Source organism: Ambystoma mexicanum, chromosome 5q (assembly GCF_040938575.1).
Source record: "Ambystoma mexicanum isolate Mex_15411 chromosome 5q, UKY_AmexF1_1, whole genome shotgun sequence".
NCBI lineage: Eukaryota > Metazoa > Chordata > Amphibia > Caudata > Ambystomatidae > Ambystoma > Ambystoma mexicanum.
Window position 1 is genome coordinate 871,592,080 of NC_090933.1, and position 19,599 is coordinate 871,611,678.

General features: G+C 44.1%; 1 protein-coding gene across 1 annotated transcript in view; it reads left to right on the forward strand.

Moving 5' to 3' along the window:
• The window catches only part of TMEM67 (transmembrane protein 67), a 2,125,990-nt gene that overhangs the window by 1,944,000 nt on the left and 162,391 nt on the right, over positions 1-19,599 (forward strand). The window contains exon 26 of the mRNA XM_069621352.1: positions 1,935-2,037. Within this exon, the coding sequence (XP_069477453.1) occupies positions 1,935-2,037 (103 nt within the window). The remainder of the gene's footprint in view (positions 1-1,934; positions 2,038-19,599) is intronic.

The following is a 19,599-nucleotide window of genomic DNA, read 5'->3' on the forward strand; positions in this document are numbered from 1 at the left end:
TAAATAGCCAGCAAAACATAAAAAGTAACTGTGGTCAAGAACAAAATGAGTCTTCTTAAGGGACCTTTCTTAGGGAGCCACAGGAATGTTGTATCTTGAACTTGAAGTACATTTTGAATGTATTACTGTTTAGCAAATTAAGAATAGAACTGAAAATTGGAAATAAGGGACCGCCTTCTCAGCTCTGTGTAGCCATACAGCAACAGTGCTAGGTCTGGAGTTAAAGGTACTGACCTGTAGTGTGTACCTCGGGCATTCTTCATTCTGTCTTTAGGTCCATTTGTGACATCTGAACACCAGACTTCATTGCTGCACCCCACTTACACAGGGTCAGGCATAACTCCTGAGTTTCCAAATCTGAATGACATTAGAATAACAGTTTCTACCTTGCATTTCTGTCAGTGAGCAGGGGGAACCTGCACCTGTAGGTTTTTTGGGTTCTGTTTATGGACACAATTCTGACACATGGGTAGTGAGAAGAACAGTTTTGTCTTGCTGTCATTGTAGATGGTGAGGATTTTCTGATTGTTCCCCACATCAAGTGATCAACCCTACTCCATACAACCACGGGCCACACAATCTTATGGGCTCATGCGCCACAACCATCCCCCTCCTTTATCCTTCCTACAGTGTTGACCGAAAAGATCATAACATAAGGGTGCAAGAACGCCTTAAATCTGGGACTACAACGTCACTGGTTATTATGTTGATTACCCGGGAGAGACTTAGCCTCTAACTTACTGACAGCTGGAAGTAATTTTTGTTTGAACACTCTTCCTGGGAGACATTTTTTTTGTCAGGCTGGCCTGAAGCACTACCCACGTCCCGGAGAATAGCCAGCCTGACAACTTTAGTTTAGTAGTTCAGACCAAAGCAGCTTGTCATTTTGGACCAATTTGTACATGGTCCCTAATGAACTTTGTTTGTTAAGCACGCCATTTTGTCTGGCCTTTGTGTCGATTAATGTCAACCATTTGTCATATAGTGTCATCAGAGGTGGGATCGACTGTCCTAGTCATGACCAGCCACACAGACACATTTGAGATTAGCGTACAGATTGGAAAAAGTTGGGAAGGCCCCTCTTTAAGAAACCCTTCCATCCATTTTGTCATCCTCTTATCACCCAGACGTGGGAAGGGCTAGCCCTCTACATGTCCTAATTTTAGAGCTTCTTATCAAGGTGTTCCTTGTAATCCAGTAAATAAATATTCACAGGTACTGCCTTCATACGGTATGCCAAGTGTAGTCTCATATGCTTGTGAACTATCGTCATCTCTGTAAAAGCTCACATGCCCATGTACTGCTGTTATATTACAAGTGCTGTCTGACATGTCTAGGCACTGATAGTATGTATTATGTTCAGTCTTCACTAACCAGGTTCAACCTTGACTGTTAAGGACGGTTACTTCTCCTATGTCCAATTGGAGCCTGATCTAACTTGTAAATGTTTGTGTATCCAACTACATTCATCATTTACTCAGTGCAGCCTCATATATTCATGAAACATCATAATTGTATGCAGTGTATCCAGATTCTCTGATATAGGTAGCATGCACAAGTGTGACTTATATTCAAGTTCATTTCTCTGTATATTTTGTTTGATTCTTTATAGATTGCAAATTCATACTACACATTTCGATTTGCAGTCCCGAAGTAGCTTTTTTAATTTTAAGAAATGAGACAATGCATATTTAACATGCACCCAGGCAAGTTAGTGGTTTGTTATAATGTTACGGGACAGACAGATACTCTGCAGACATTGTAACCATCTCTTCTAAATTGTGATTTGTAGCAAGTATCATAATGATTAAGGAGCTGGTTCATTTAATAAACATGTTTTATGATAAACTATATTAATCATTCATATAGCCTTTAAAACAATGTTAAATGAAAGGGTATTCTATATGTAATTTTGTCTGCTCCTTGCCCATTAGGGTCATAAGGAAATGGATTACATCGTAAAGGAGAAGGTGCTGCTTGAGCGAATTCTGGGGATGGAGTTTATGGAACCTTTTGACAAAAGCATCTTCTATAATGGTATTTTAACAACTGGGGTTTAAATTATAATGTGTACCCTGCTGGGGAAACTCTTTTGCATGCCATCTTGTATTAGTACTGTAGCTGTTTGCTGCGCCAACCCTGTTACAGGTATTGTGATACAATGTTATTCACAGATGGTTGTTTTTTTTCATTTTTTAATTGTATGCCAAAATAAAATCTCAGTAAACAAAATCAGGAATACACCTATCTGTCTGTTTGATGGCATATGGATATTTGCTTTCAAATATTACTTCTTCCTGCTTTCACTGGTCCCTGTTGAAAAAACAAAGCAGAGGCTGAAAAATCATTCATTTAATTCTCGTATTAAGGAATGCAATATGGCCATTTTAGCGAGCTGGAATGTTTACCAAGCTTATTTAGTTGGGTTATTGTAATCATGCTGTGCACTGCAGTACTCTTTTTTAAATGTGTATTGCTCAATTTGCGATGATTGCATGTAGAAGTGATTTTTTTTTAAAAAAAAATTTTTAAACTGGTATGGCCAACAAAGATAACCTATTGAAAATCACAGCTAATTACAAATCCGAAATAATACAAACAAAACGTGATACCTATATTGATAGGATCAATAAAGACAGTTCTAGTACAAGAGAACTCTTTGTCATACTAAGAGAATTGGAATCTCCCATCCCTCAACTAGACAACTGTAATAAGGACAAAACTTGGTGCACAAAGATCCAAAATGCATTAGCTAAGAAGATCTCCCTTCTCAAAAATAAAATAGCTACCAAAAATCTCAACCTCCCAATTAAAGCAACCGATCAGAAAACCTAAAAGATATGGGGAAACTGGCTCTCTTACACTTGTCAGCCGCCTTTGATCTGGTTGATCATAAGGTGCTTTGTAAACACCTGTCTACAGTTGCCAACTTCTCCCCAGAAGCTACAGCATGGATCCAATCTTTCTTGATTAATAAATCTATGAAAGTGTTCTCGCCCTCACCATCAGCCGACCCTACTCCTACAACATTTGGAGTGCCGCAGGGATCAGGCGTATCACCTACGATGTATAATGTGTTTACTAAGTCCCTGTTTGATGACCTAGACCCACTGGGTGTCACCTACACTAATTATGCAGATGACACCCATATCCTCATACCTGTGACGGGTGACTATGATAAAGACTTGGCACTGATTAACAAGATCTATCTTATCATTCAGGCCTGGATGGCCTCACATGGTCTGTGTCTGAATGATGAGAAGACCAAGCTTTTGCTTCTAGGTGCAGCGGCTAATCTGAATAAACTCAGCAACCACTACCTCTCATTCAACATCAACGGCATTGACATCTAGGTGGCTAAGGAGGTAAAAACCTTGGGTTTCTACCTGGATTCTGCATTGAACCTGCATAAGCAAGTTAATGCTACGGCATCTGCGACAGCTTACACTTGCAAGCTGATCCATGCCTGTAAACCCTTTCTGTCTACAGAAAGCTGCATTACCTGGGCTAGAGCACTAATGTTATCAAAAATGGACTACCGTAATGCGCTCTACCTTGGTGCTATCCAATACATTGTCAACAAACTTCAAATACTTCAGAACCTTGCACTTAGAACAGCCCTAAGCATTCCTAGAAGACAACATATTTCAGAGGCCAGACGGAAGAATAACTGGCTCTGTCAAGGATAGAATACAGTTTAAAACAGTTTCCCTTACCCACAAATGTTTAAATAATTCAGCCCCACAATAAATAATGGAGAAATGTATCAGAAATGTTTCAACACGTCCCTTGAGGACCCCAAATACCTTTTGCCTAAGAGTCCACAGATTCAAACTGAAAAAAGCAGGGGGCAGCAGTTTTCCCGTTCTAGCTGCTCAACTCTGGAACTCTCTTCCCACTACTCTAGGAGCAGATCAATCCTTCTTCAATTTCAGGAAAAATACCAAAAGTTGGTTTGCCACCAAGGACCTACTACATTCCTAGCACTCCTAACCTACGACTTTGTAGACAGTATTTTGTTACCTGAAAATGGCTTTTTGTAAATAAACTATGTTCTAGGACTTTGTATACAATACTTTTTTGTAACCTTGTAAATGGCTTTTTGTATATAATCTTTGTCCTATTATGTAATTATGTGTTCCTATTGTACCTTTCTAAACCTATACCTGTTTTTACATGTAATGTAACGTTTAGGCTGAACATTTCTTGTAATGCGCCCAGATACCTTGGGGTTTGGAGCGCTTTATAAATAAATAAACAAATACATTTAAATTCAAGGTACACACCACCACCAGTTTATTACTGTGAAGCAATTCTGTCCTCTAATAGTGTCATTGCTTTCTTATACAGTATGCCCTGTGTTGCATCCAGCAGCAGAAGTGAGCATTAGAGGAGTAGCGAGCAGAGGCACAAACCTGTGGGTGGGGACATGGAGGACGCTCTAGCAGAGCAGATGATTTTTGTTGAACCAGGGAAGCTGGAAGCCACCTCACTTCCGGGTTTGGAATCTGTGGGAGGTGGTTTAGGTGGCAAAAGGATGGCCCAGAGAGTGTATTGGATAATGGGCAAGTTCTTTGCACGAAATAATCTTTGTTCTTTGTCAAGCAGACGCTTGAAGGATGAGATTGGGTAAAGGATGGATGAAGAGATTCGACCAGAGCGCACTGTTGTGGGACTAGATTGGCGTTGCTAGACCATACTGCTCATTGCATTAAGGCTATTACTTGCACAATCATACTTGGTTGCTGTTTGACCTATTGCATCTTTATAACTGTAGCACTATTATGATACTAGAGCTCAACATGAGGGAATTGTTTCTCTTACCCTCATGCAAATCTATCTATTATGTTAAATGTGGTGCACATCTGCTCCTCTGGTTTATTTTAGGGTTTCCTATCTTTGCTGCTCACCCTGAGCTGTTTTAGTTCAAATAGGGTGGATCACCTTTCACAGACTTAGAGGATGCATGCTTTGTCATCCACACCTAGTGGTTTGACCAGCCTAATTTTCATTTGCACCTCAACTGGTACAGACCACTGCCAACACTTTTTATATCAACCCCAGTTCACCCCTCAAACCTCATTGGTTCCCTTTGAATTATCTCCACTTCCTCCATCTTCGTATCAACCACAGTTTTGGGAATTTATAAGCACTCCGATATCCCCTGAATTTCCCTAACAAGCGCTTAATTGTCTTCCATTACACCTTTCCTCCGAACCTTTCAGTCATGCATGGAGCTCTTCCGTTTTAATGATTCTTCTTGTCCAGATATAGGCCTGTTCCTTCCAGTCTTCCACTTATTTGGGGACCTCCCTCCTCCAAGCCACACATGATTCCTTATTACAAACTGAGGACCTGCACAGCCCTAGATACAACTTCCTGGATTGAGAATAGCTGGATTGAGAATAGCTGACAAGTGATTACAAGGTACCTTTGTTCACAAGAGATATTCTTTACTTTCCTTGCCCACAAAACCAATCTCACTTCCCAGCCGTATTGCCCTTCCTTGGGGATTAAAGTAAATATACCATTACTAACATCCGGGAGGGGCCTCTTCCTTGGGAACACGATTCTCTCTATGGACAGTCTTGTAATCATCTCCAATTTGATACTACTTGACAAACAGTTTTGATGGACCAGTTTGCAATGCCACTAGTTGCGAGTGCACCAGAACAGTCTAAACTTGCCACCTCCACTTTCACCAGATAAAAGGGCACCAAATATTGGATTCTTGTAGGGTGTTTCGGCCTTCAATCACAATAGCCTCTCACCCATCCCCAGACCAGAGTTCCAATTTCTGAATATTGATCTCCTATGGAATTTAACTATGTACATGCTCCCTGTTTTTACCTACCAGTTTTATCCATTAGTAATTTCTGTGCAATTCATGATTTATCAGGTTGCGAGAGTAGAGATGTGAAACTGCACTCACACCAGTGAAGTCAGACTTCAGAAGCATTCATCTCAGTGCTTTGTGATTATGCTTCATTTTTACCAAATAACCTCTACCATAGAACATGTTGGAATACTAAGTAGCCAGAGTGTTTCCGAAGCTCTCGCATAAAAGGGTTAACCGGAAGTGAGGGGGAGCTGGAGACGGAGGTCCCCATTTCTTGCATTCAGCTGAGCGATTTACTGTCTGTGTGTAGGGTTATAGACGGTCATTCTACGAGAACAAGCAAATCCCCAAATGTGTTTGGTTAAGTGTGAGAAACCAAAGGGTGTTAATCCCCAGGGATTTCTCTCACTCTCTCTCAGGTGGCCAGGGCACGGCCATCACTTTTGGTTCCAGACCCAAGTGGTGGACCAGTGCGGAGGATCACCTGGGTGAGGGGTCTTCGGGGGAGTGAGGGTGAGGCAGCCAACAGCGAGACACGGTATTCCTCCCTTTCCCGTACCCATGTTCCCTCCCATTTCATAGGATTCTCTGATGTCCCAACCCTCCCCCTTAATACACGAACGCTGGGCAGAGGAAGAGGGCGACTAAGAGTAACAAAGCTAACTCTTACATATTGCGTTGGACATGTCCCGCTAACTGGATCAGGCAAAGTCAGACTCCTGAATCTAAGTGCATACATCAGATACCAATTCGCTCTCCTCACACGGATAAAGGGCGGACCATAGAGACACACTCTGAGCAAGGTGGAACACGAGTAAGAGCAGAACCTCCGGGGCGAAGGCAAACCTACTAGAGCAGAGCAACGGACCGAGGGACGAGAGCCACGGGTGGAGGACCCTAGGAGTTCCCTGCAGGAGGTTATTGCCTCAAAAAGGCCACGAAAGACATATGGAGAAGGCCGAATCCCAAACAAGAAGGCTGCATTGTGTTTCAAGGACGCCAGCGACCCTCCCGGGTGAACAGCAGAGTTGAGGAGCAAGGCCAAGCCTGTGATACTAACCTTGACTGGAAGACAGTAAAGACGAGAAATAAACGGACACACCCGGCAATTTGGCAAGCAACATGAGATACCGGTGTGTGCTAAAGAATGATTGAAGTGGCAACATTATATTTCAAAATTAAAGGCTGCACGCGAAGGTAGGCAGACCTGCGACTGAACCTTGAAGTAACAATAGCTGTAAAGTCAGCAATACTGAGTAACGGAGTGGTCGGATGAAAGGAAGTAGCCCACTCGAAAGTTTCTGTGAAAGGTGAAAGGTTTGCAGCGATAAAGTGATTGAATGTAAAAGCGAGGTGGTTGAAATTAACCCTGAGAAAAGGGGAGAGTAAAAAGATGAACATTGAACTTTGGTGCATAATAGAGTGCGAGACCGAAGGTGTAATAAGTTAAGGGAAGGGAACCCCTAAAGAGGTGATTTAAGCTTGGGGAAGGAACCCCTGCAAGTGTTTTGTTTTGCTGTGAAAGCTCTGAGCCTGATTGAGGGAGACCGCCGTGAATCTTTTGGTGAACTGTGTTTTGGAAATTGGAAAATAAGACTTTGATGTGGAAGGCCAGGCTGGCTTCGGCCCACGTTTTCAACTGCCTTTGTGCTAAGAGGCTGAGCCAGTGTGTCATCTTGCCTTCAGGGACCGCCTTACTCAGTGCTCTTGAACGTGGGGAGGAGAGCTGACTCAGCCACATTTATTCTTTATATTTGAACACTGACTTTCCTTTGCGTACATATTCTCTTTTTCACACTTTGCGTACAAGATATAGGGCAGGCATTAGGTTTTTATTAGTGTAGGCCATTTTGATTTGACAGACTCAACTAGGACTGACTGTTTTATTTATTATTTGATGGTCGAGACTAATCCCATCCTAGCTATAAGGCAAAGAAGGAGTTTCTCCAACCTCATTGAAACTTCAATAAAAGTTTTACAAATTGTACCTTTTGTGTCAGTGTCATACTTGTGATAACATGCCTCCCTTACGTAAGGTAAACAATGCTATTATGAATATAGGGTGATGGTAAACTGTCATGATTTGTGTAGCAGCTATGATTAAGAGAGGGTTCCATTTGAAAATTAAAGGGATTCAAATGTCAGAGTCAAAGTTCTATTTTCAAAGGTCCTTAAACACATACTTTTTTTTTTAAAAACATTTTGTATTATTTTATAACAATACACCAAACATTACAAATAATTAGGACTTCCATGTTTAAGTTTAACAGCATAACATTACAGAATACGCTCTTCTGTCCCACTCCCTCCCGCCCCATTAACTCGAGCCGCTGTATCCGTGTCATCAGCCTGTTCTTCTTCAGGCGGGTCTATTGTCATTATCTTTTCCGTGTCATCATCACTGTGATCGGTCTGGGAGGGGCCCGCCATAGTGGCCACCAGTTGCCTCCATTTGATTAGGGGTCCCACCTCCTCCTCTCCTCCCCTGCTGACCGCTTCGAACCAAGCAGCCGTTTCTGCCTCTGCCCACTTCATGAGGTCAGCCCACCACAACTCTATCCTAGGCCTATGGGCTGCCTTCCAGCACATTGCAATCCTCCGTTTGGCCATGATGTAAGCCAGGTCTTTCATTTTACTAATGTGCCTCAGATGACGTGGTCTAGGGAAGCCCCCAAGCATGCATGCCCAGACCGACTCCACCTCCAGCGTAATGCCTTTTCCTGCCAAGCGTATCTTCAGTTCTGACCAAAACCTTCCCACCTCCGGGAAGCCCAGAACATGTGTAACATCCCAGTTTCCTCCTCCCTGCACCTGGGGCATCTCTGAGTCGACTGGCCACCAAACCTGGCAATCTTACTGGGGGTCAGATATGCTCTATGTGGAACATATAGTTGGATCTGTTGGAGCCTCGTGTTCCGGGACCCTTTCTTATATAATCTTTGGGCTTTGTCCCATAGCCCATCCAACATGGGTTCTCCCACCTCTTCTTCCCAGACCTGTCTCAGTTGGAGCAATTCCTTCCCCACCTTGGACCCCAGTAGCTCATATGTGCGGGATATCTCATGCCCACCCTCCGAGATGTCATAAATCGTCTCAATGGTGGCATCCGGTTGTTCTGTAAGCACTGCCGCCGGCCACTTTTCTCGTACTCGTTTAACTATTCTGGAGTAGGTAATGTGTTGCCCTTTATGCACCCCAGGGTCCTCTATTACTTTCCGGAATTCCAGTGCCTCCCCCTCCTGCCATATGTCTCCCAGGGTAGCCAGGCCCATCGGTTCCCAGTATCTACGGACCCCTTTTATCATGGTGCCACCAGCGGCACCTGCATAGAGAACGGAGCCGGGTATCCCACAATCTGCCATGCCCTGTGCCACACCTCCCAGACAAGCGCCAACAGCCTTGCCATCTCTAGTGCCTTTGGCTTTGATAACCACACTACCTCTCTTAGGAAGTAGGGAGCAGGTTCCATGCACAACAGTCTGGTTTCAGCTGTTTCTTCTTCAGACAGCCACCTGGCCACATATTGCAGTTGTCCCACCAAGTAATATAATTCAAAATTCGGCAGGTTTATTCCCCCCCCTATCACACGAATTCTGTAATTTCTGGAGACTAACGAAGAAGCACCTAGGGATCACATACGGGATATTTACAAAGAAGTGTAACAGTCTGGGCAAGACTACCATCTTAATCAGAGCAGCTCTCCCCATCATGGCCAGGGGTAGTTTGGACCGGAATCCCATGCTATTTTTAATGCTTTCGACTGCCTTTTCCGTGTTGTGTTTGTGTTCCTCTCCTGTCGTGTGGTATTTGTCAATTCCAAGATATTGGAACGTCTCGGTTCGCCAGGGTATTGGCAATACCGGTAAGCTCCTTAGTAAGGCAGGTCTAGATCTCCCCAGGGGGAACATGCTAGATTTCTTGGGGTTTACCGCTATGCTGGAGAGGGTAGCATATTGTTCCATTACCTCCAGGATGTATTGTATGTTCTCCTCTAGGAAGCGCAGATACAAGAGTATATCGTCAGCATATAATGAAATAAGATGCGGACCACTTGCAGTGCGGATCCCTATCTCCCCATATTGTTGTCTAAGACAGACAGCCAATGGTTCCAACGCTAGTATATACAACATGGGCGACCAGGGGCAGCCCTGTCTAGTGCCCCTGCTAATTTGTCTGAGATAATGGCACCCGTTTTAACCCTTGCAATTGGGAAGCTGTATAAGATTTTGGCCCACCTGAGACACCCCGGCCCCATTAGGTCCTTAAGCCCATGCTTAATTGTGTAATAGACACTTGTATGGCTTTTTTTGAAGCAGGATATTTCAGTCATGTCTGTAACTGAAGTGGGCAAGGAGTTACAGATTTGAGGTGCTTGGAGGAAGATTCTATGATTTTTTTTTTGTTTTAAAATAAATGTTCTTATTATTTAAGACTTGGGCATTTCTAAGGATAAGTGAGCAGACAATCGCAAGTTCCTTGTGGGGTGGACCTTTTTTTTTTTTTTTGGATAATCTGTCCCAATCCCATAAATCGCCTTAAATTTGAGCGCAATTCTGCATCTGCTTGAGAACCAATGTAAGGAGAGAAGTTGGAATCTCATTAAACCAGAGGGACTTATCGCTTTTTCTCTTTGCGATGTAGCTTTAAGATGGGCAATGGAGTTCAATGCATCTCTAATCCAATCATCAAAGGCTTTTACGCCATTGTGAGGGTCAGATAGAGAGGCATCAGCTGAAATTATCACTGTCAGCAATAGTGATAAATACTAACTGATGATATTTTTCTACATCCTGTAAGAGTCATTAGGTCTCAAAGTATGTGTCAGTCTAACTGGGGAATTCAATCAGAAATAACAATGCACAATAATCAGCCATTGGTAGAGGTACAGTAGGTAAGGATGCAGATCTAGGCTTCACCGGGTTGTGTAGTTGCCCTTGAGAGAGGCCATTGAGAGGTTGTTCTAACGAAGTGTTAAATTTGGAATGTTTGTCTAAATTCTAACCTCCAGTCGGTTCACATAGCACTATTCAAGATCTAGAATCACGTTCCATAGAATTTAAACATCATGAGTACACATAACTGAGGAATAATTGTGTGTTATTGTCCTGTAGGGGCTGTTTAATTAAGTCTACTGGAAAACGCTTGAAGAAATAATATGAAATGGAAAGAAATGAATTTTAAATTAACCATTTATGTCTTAAATGTTTTAGAACTGATCTTAAATTTTTAAATCTGGAACTTGTATGGAGTTCTAGTTAGTTATTTTTAGCTGTTCTTAGGAGGAGGTTGATTAATTGTGGAAAACTCACCTCTGAGACCATTAGCTATATTTGCGACATGCTGAAAGCTAAGGGGCAAGGCTGTCATGTAATCTAAGATAATGAAATTCTATTCATCAAATATTTTAGGTTCTGCTATGTCTTGGATGTTTTAGATGTTTATACATGTTCTACAGAAAGTTTGTGTTTATATATCTTAAATGTTCTATATATTCTTTGTGTTTTGTAAAGGTTCATAATGAATCAATACAAATAAAATAAAATACATTATAGTCCCCTAGGATGCAGAGATTAGGATGTGAGGCCAGGTCATTAACTGCAAAATCGGCAGCGGCCCTCCCCAAATATTGCATTAAGCCTGGTGGTCTGTATATTATCAGCAAAGAAACTGAGAAAGGAGCAGATGCATTGAGTCTGATCAGCATGGACTCACAGTGAGGGGCACACCGATCTGGGAAGGACCATATTGATAAATGCTCCTTTTTAAACCAGAGCAATGCTCCTTGCTTTTTCTGTTCTCCTCTTTAGTCTGAGTTAATAGTTTGAAGAGATTGCTTCGTGGATGATGAGATGGTGATCCTACTTTCGCCATGTTTTGGTAAGGGATAGTAGTGGCAGTATGACGGTGTTGGTCTCCACTTATGGAATCCATGGGTATTTCGGCGGAATTACTGCTGACGGTAATTCTACCAAAATAGCTGCATTTTGGCAGTAAGGTGGCTGAATCACCTCCAGCATTTTGCTGGAGGTTGTTCCTCCACCACAGCGCCCAAACCATAGTTGCGGTGCAGTAAAGCAGTGGTAACTGTTACCGCTGCATATTATTTTTGGCAGATTTACCACCAGCAGTATTACCGCGTGGTAATTCCGCTTGTAGTTAATCCACCAAAAATCCTCATGGAATCATATGGACTCCAAAAACTGGGAATTACCATGTTATCTCCACAGGACCAAGTGGCTGTAACAGTGATTGGTTTTGGCAGTATTTTGGTGGATTTACTTCCAGAACTTTGCCAATCTTCTTAGTGTGAGTTCACAGATTATATGAGGCATCATATTTGTAGTAGCCATGTTTATCATAGTATAACCTCAATAGCTTCAGAAGATCGCAACTGGGCCCCAGGTGTGTTTATTTCATCTGGACGCATGTATTAAGGACTCGTTTGAGCTAAACCTATGTGGTTGATTGAGGTAAAATGTTATTGTAGAAAGAATGTACCACCGCAACATTGTTAAAAATACGGGCATAACATAAACATTTTTACTCGTGTCATCTTCCACAAGGGAGGAAGCGTGGTTGGTTCAACAAAAGGGTAGTATCAAGAAGTTAGAAAGTTCATAGCAAAATCCAATAGACGTAGTGCAGATGCACAAGAGGCAAGCGTTGGATCAAATAAACTCAAATTGCTGCTTATATGCTCTAATGTGAAAGTTATCTGTTGGCAGCGTTAATGGCGACTACCGGCTGCATCTAGACTGTCACTCAACTTGGATTTGAAAAACGTTTCTCCTCCCTGAGCTGTTTTTTTGTAATACTGTTTAATCGTGAATAATCGATGTGTTCTTCGGTTTTAAAGCGTGCTTAGCCTAGCATTTCTCCCTACTTATAGGCATTTTGTACTTTACTCTTTTATTTGTATGTTGTAAATTTCTGACTACTTGGATTTTATTTGTATGTTCCTGTAATGAAAAACTGCAGTTCTTGCCTTACACTTGTGATTTTATTCCCTGCATCTTTTATTTATTATTTGTTATGGTGTCATTTGTATGCGTTGAATGTGGGAGCTATACGGGGCCCTAAGTGTACTGTGTTTCCTTTGAACATTGCTTTAACTATTTAGTTTGCTAGGTGCTAATTGTACGTATTTCACATAATAAAAGGACATCACAATGTAACCTTTTTCTACTAATTTGGACTCCTGTTATTTATTAGTTTGCACATTAAGACACTCAATTCGTTTGCCAGAGTGGAAAATGCTATATCCATATGCATAGTCATGTTCCGAAAAGGCTTTGCAGAGTCATATCAGGGGGTTACTGTTGGTACTCTTGTTCAGAGGAGAACTGCCTAGCATTTTGGTGCTGGACTGTCTAAGTGGGTGGGATCAGACTGATATGCAAATGGCTGTTTCTATTCTGTGAAATGTACAGTGAGCTAAAAAGTGGTTGTAGACTCTCCCGAGGGGGCACCTTCCTATAGAATTGGTTATTTGGCAATGTTCGTTCCCAGGAGAGGGGCTCCCAGACCTTTTTGTGCCTTTTGGAATAGAACCTATGTGCTCCAGAAAAGAGAGGGACTTCCTGGAGGAGTTTAATGGGGAAGGTGAAGACCTGGAAAAACTGGCCTCAGACCTACAAGGGGCCATTGGACTTTGCACCTGCCCGGAACTGGATTTTCTTTCAGCTTATACTCCAGGCATCGTTCCAGAGGATAATGGCCAAGGTTGCTGACACCCTTGGGTCGTCAGCCCCATCCAGACTAAAGCTCCAATTTTAACTAACAGACATCTCCACAGAAGCCCTCCAAATGGTGCCACTCTGTCTGGGTTCCACAGGAAGGGTGGAGGGGGGGGAATTGGTCCCCTGGACTGCGTTGCCTTAGCAACCCAAGTCGCACTCTACTCTGATTGGCCCAGTGGTGAGCCGCCCGGCTAGCTAGGCTGATGAATGGGGTTTTTTCTGCATAAAAGCAGGGCCTTTGGGACTGGAACTTCAGAAGTCGCCACAGGACCTAAGAATCCGAAGAGGGAAGAAGCTGAGCCATCTTCAACGACAACACCACCGGTTAAGCCCTGCTGCAACTACCTCACCACTTTCCCGGCGACAAGAGAAGATCTTCTGCTGGACGAGTCTTCTTCCCCTGAGCTGGTGGGATCAACCAGTTCGACATTTTCGCTTTCCAAAGACGTCTCTTGGTCGAATCGCCCGTGCCAAGCACCCTGGCAGCCGGATAGCCAAGCTCACCACTTTTGACCGCGAATAAAAGGACTGCACCTTTTAATCGGGAACTCCGCGGCTGGTTTCATCCCTGTGCAGTGCAACGACTCCACGGTCCCTCCTCGACGAGATCTTCTCTTCCCCTGGTCGGAACCACGAACTTCAACCACTGCCAGGAACAACTGCCCCCGCTGGAGCTTCCTTTCTGTGTAAGGTACTGTGTCCTGCCTGGCCTCCCTTTCTACAGATTGCTAAAGGGTGACCCTTAAATCCTTGGCTTCTAAACTGGGTTGGCTCCAGGCCTTCTATATCTTTTGAATCACCCCAACCTCTTTTGAACACTCTGCAAAGACTTTCAGTGCACTTTAAACTGTGTGATCCTGGGCACATTTCGCTTTGCTCCATTTAAAGTGGGCCTGGCCTATGCACCTTGGCTCTACAGTATAACTAACCTGCCTTTCTCCCCTTGTTCTGAATTCCTAAAAGTGGTGGGAACTGTTTTATTCTTCTGCTCGGCCTTTTTCTCTCCCTTTAACTACATTATCAGAGTGCGATCTTGGTTAAGCGCTCACATCTGTTGTAACAAATAGTAGTGTTTTAACCCTGACTCATCTGATAACTATTAAGGGAGGTGTGTATACTTTACCTGACTGTGTTTTAACTTTCTTTTGATTGAGAGTGCTAGTATATGCCATAAAGTGTGTTTTAAATAAATAATTATATACTTTTTATACAAAGCTCTGGTCAGTGTTTGTTTGCTCTACTTTGTTTTGGCCCTATTGTGTATACTCTGCATTCTGCCCTACTCTTCTTGAGAGAAGTCTGACTGCTCAGCCACAGCTACCAGGTAAATCTGAGTGGTGCAGACTGCTACCAATTGGGTTTACTGCTTACTCCTGTGGTCTTAATCTTTTTGCAGTGTTCCCCAAGGGAACTGCACAGGATTCTGCCTAACGGAGAGGTCAGGCGGCCCCTGGCAGGGTTCCAGGCAGACTCCTCCCAAGCGGCAGCGGTGCCCCTAATAGTGGCTCAACAGCAGCCACTGGCTCCTTCACCCCTATTGCACAATGCCCCTGTGAAAGGATCCTCTACCACGATTCCCGAGAGGGGCGAGGATTTCCCACCTCAGCTCAGTATGGGTTCACACCACATGTAATGCTTGGGCCTTACAGGTTGTTCAACAGATTTATTGTTCCCTTTCACTCACCATCCCCCTCGACATACTGTTTCCAGACCCCTCCTATTGGAGGAAGTCCATAAACTTCTGATCAAGAATGCAGTAGAACTAGTTCCATGCTCAGAACGAGGTAAAGAGTTGTACTTGACTTACTTTCTGGTTCCGAGGGAGGATGGTGGATTGCATCCTATCATGGCAAATTCAAAGGATCACTCTAGGTAAGATCATCCAAGCCCTTGATCTGCAGGACTTCTGGATGCCTACTTCCATGTGGCCATTCATGCAAAGCACAGGAAGTACCCGAGGTTCATTGTGAGTCAACATCAATACCAGTTCAAGGTCCTGCCGGTCGGTCTTTTTTTGACACCCAGGGTTTTCATCAAGCTGCTGGCAGTGCTGGAGGCTTGCATCAGGAGCAAAGGCATTCAGTTCTTTCCCTACCTGGTCGACTAGATTTTCTGAGCACACTCCCTGGGCAAGGCGTCTGCTTGGTAGACCCGTCAGGGAGTCCACGATGAGACGCAACAAGATAGTGACAAAGGAGCACAGTGTTCCGTCTTTGGACATCTGTCCCAGTCCAGCAACTCTGTTTCATGACAGAATCACAAAAGAGTTCCTCTTGCTCCCCAGAAGAGCATTTATGTCACAGTTGGAGGTCATTTATGATGAGGAAGGGGATCCTGTGAGAGACCTCCCAGACACATTTTATGGAGAACAGGGTGACTTGGTTGACCTGGCAGCTGACTTGAAGGAAGCAAGTGGCCTTGACATCTGGCCAGAAGTCAACATGTTCTCTGCTTCCACCCCTGGTTAACCACAGACAGCTTTCCAGTGCCTGATAGCGAAGGTTATCGACACTTTAGGGCTGTGAACCCCTTCACATCCAAAGGTACAGTAAGACTTGACCAATATCTTAGACAAGGGTCCTAACCAAGGGGTCTTTGCTGCCTTTCAATCAGGCAGTCGAGGGGACAGTGATGTAATTATGGGCCAAGCTGGCGTTGGTTCTCATGGTGTACCACGACCAAGCCAAAAAAGCATAGGCGGTCCCATTACAGACCCATTGTTTCTTACTGCCCATGCTTCATGAGAGAATTTGACCGGACCAGCCGCTAAGGCGAATCTTAAAACCACTTCCATCTGTGCCCTCTGATGGGGAGAGCAAGAGATTAGATACATGGGGCAGAACGTTTTGTGGCTCGAGCTTTGGACTCTGATGCGTGAATGCCTCTTGTGCTTTGGCCACATTTTATTTTGTCCTGTGGTCAGTGATGGCCAAGACAGCTGAGCACATAACCCCCCACCCCCCAAGGGGAGAAGCGAGTAAGCTTTGAGGCCCTTATTAAAGAAAGTGAAGAAGCTTGCCACCAGATTTTGCAGTCTGGTCTTGACATAGCAGGCTACGTCACAAGGACAATGGCCACCGGCCCAGTTTTGCAGTCTTTTTATTGGCTGAGGATGTCAAGATTTGCGACTAACATCCAAGAGAAACACCTGGACATGCCTTTTGATATTATGAACTTGGTCCGCATCAAGGCTGTCGAGTAATTCCAGAAAATTCGAGCCTCTAAGGAGACTGCCAATTCTCTGAGGCTAGCGGTGCAGCAACAGCAGACCACAATCCCGGCGGGCAGGAGTTTTTGCCCCTTACCCACTTCTGCCCAGAAAGATAGAGGGCAAGCACTATTGGGCAGGCAAGGGCAACCTCGTCCCTAAAAGGTAGGGGCCGAGGTGCACCTAGAGGAGGCAATTTCTCCTCCACTGTGCCCTCTGCAGACCCAGCACGAAGCATGTGTGCACTGGACTTAGAAAACCAATTCCACACAACAGCTACCCACTCTTCACGCTTTCAGATTGTGCATGTCCACATATACTGAGTACACAGAGCTGTCATATATCATTTAGACAGAGGTACACAATGTACTAGAAAAACATATTCATATTTTTATCAATATACACAGTATTTTTACAAAATTTAAAACATATAAAATACAGGCATCATCATGACACATATCTGTGTCCAAGTCATTTCTCAACCTTTCTAAATAAGCTTATTATTCATGCAAAAATAGAGGGTGAGGTTAGTATTTGTCAGTGAGGGGCATTATTCAAACCTCATGTCAATGTGTTTGCCCTCTCTATTTTCATTATAGAATTGTCATGCCAACACTTAATGGTGTTTCTGGGTCCAAATATCGGAGTATACTAATGAACGAATCTAAATTGTGAACTCCCTTGGGCCCGTCTTCAGGACACTTCTCATTAGATACACGTAGTGGACTTTGACGTGTTTTGATGGCACATAATGGACTTTACGTTGGAGGCTGTAAAAAAACCAAAACGACGCTATATGTTAAAAACAGAAACTGTACCTGTGTGTTATCTCTGTTGTCTGTGGTGTGGACATAATGCACTAACCTCCAATTTCTTTTTAGGCGTGTGAGAAGACGTATCTCAGATGGCCTTTTTCTGAAAATCCCCCATCGGTGGCTTTTATTGCGCACTGTCAGAGAAAGATGCAAAAGATCATTTGCGTTCTTAATCACTTCTGCATATTGAAACAGAAGTTTCAGTACAGGGAGGCTCAGTTCACTGATCTCCCTCAAAAAATGATTCTAATGGCAATTTTTCACAGTGGGTTATTTCTATTCTTGTGCTTTTCCTTGAGCACATGTTTATTAGTTCATTTTGTCATGTCTGTTTTTTGGTAGCCGAGACATGCATGCAACAGCGTTTTTATTATTCAGCTTGTTAGATCACAGGTGTTAGGGAGAATTCTCTCTTTAGGCTGAATTTCCTAACCTAGTGAGTCCCCCAGCAGCTTTGCTGGATTTCTGGAGTTTGTTTTTTTCTCCTGCCAAGAGTGAGACTCTTTTTCTCCCACTCTTGGACATGATGTATGGTGTTCCTTTGACTGTTAATGTGTTTTATGGGCTATGGGGTCCTATACTCCATAGGGTCTCATGTGTTTTTCCTATGTGTGTTACACAGCACCCTCCGTGCAGTAACACAGGGGTGTCATAGTGACACCCCACCATAGACTCCATACCCTGGGACTGACTACTGTCTCCCAGGGCATGTAAAGTCACCATTAGCTTTACTAGTCCCAAATTATTAACAGAAACCAGTACAAACCATCATATTGTGGACGTACTGGTCGGGGCAATTCGATTGCCCCGGGGTCTGTTAGTCGAGGGGGCACGTCTCTGTCCCCCCTGATCGAGTTTTGGCTGGTGGCAGTGGATACTACTTTTTATATTTGACCGCGAATATATTCCTATAGGATTTTCCCATTGTTCGAGGCTACCAACTTTAATTATTTAATTCTCATAGCCTCGAACATACCGCCGGTTTATTTATTTAATATTAATTCGCCAGTTGGTATTTTTTGCCAAGACTCGATTCAAAAATGGCGTTTGTGTTCTCTTCTGTGACTCCAACCCAAGTCGAGCCCTTTGTTCCACTTTTTGGCGGGCTTCTCCACAGAAGCCTCCTAAAGTGTTGCCCCTCTGTCTGGGTACCACAGGGGGTATGGGAGGGGGTTTAGGCACCCTGGACTGAGTTACCTTGGTAACTCAAGTCGCACTCTTGTGTGATTGGCCCAAGTGGTGTGCCGGCCGGCTCACCACTTAGCATGTTTGATTGACAGCTAGGCTGAGTGAATGGGGGTGTGCTGCATAAAAGCAGGGCTTTGGGGACTGGAACTTCAGAAGTCGCCACATGACCTGAGAATCCGACGAGGGAGAAGCTGAGCCAACCTGCTACGACGACACCACCGGTGGAGCCCTGCGGAACCGACTGACCACTTCCCGACGACAGAGAAGAGCTCCCGGCTGGAGAGGCTTCTTCCCCTGACTGGTGGGCACAACCAGTTTACCTTCTTCTCTTCGCACCCCAGACCGGCCTGTGGTCGAATTGCCCTTGCCAAGCACCCCGGCAACCGGATAGCCACTTACCACTGGACCGCAAACTAAAGGACCGTTTCTTTTAACTGAGAACTCCGCGGCCGGTTTCTTCCCTGGCAGTACAACAGACTCCTGTCTTCCTCCCCGACGAGATCCTCTCTTCCCCCAGACGAAGCACCGACTTGCATCCGCTGCCAGGAACAACTGCCCCCGCTGGAGTATTCTCACCATTTTAAGTTAGTGTCCGCCAGGCCTCCCTTTCTAAAGATTGCTACAAGGTAATAATAATCCCTTAACCTTCTGGACTGGGCTGGCCGCCTTGACCTTCTAACTGGTCCCTTTCTTTGGTCCAACTCCTTTTTGAACCGTTACAAAACTTTCGTGCACTGCAACCGTGTGACCTTGGACACATTTCGTTTTGATCCTCTTAAAGTGGATCCGGCCTACTGACTCTAAACTCAC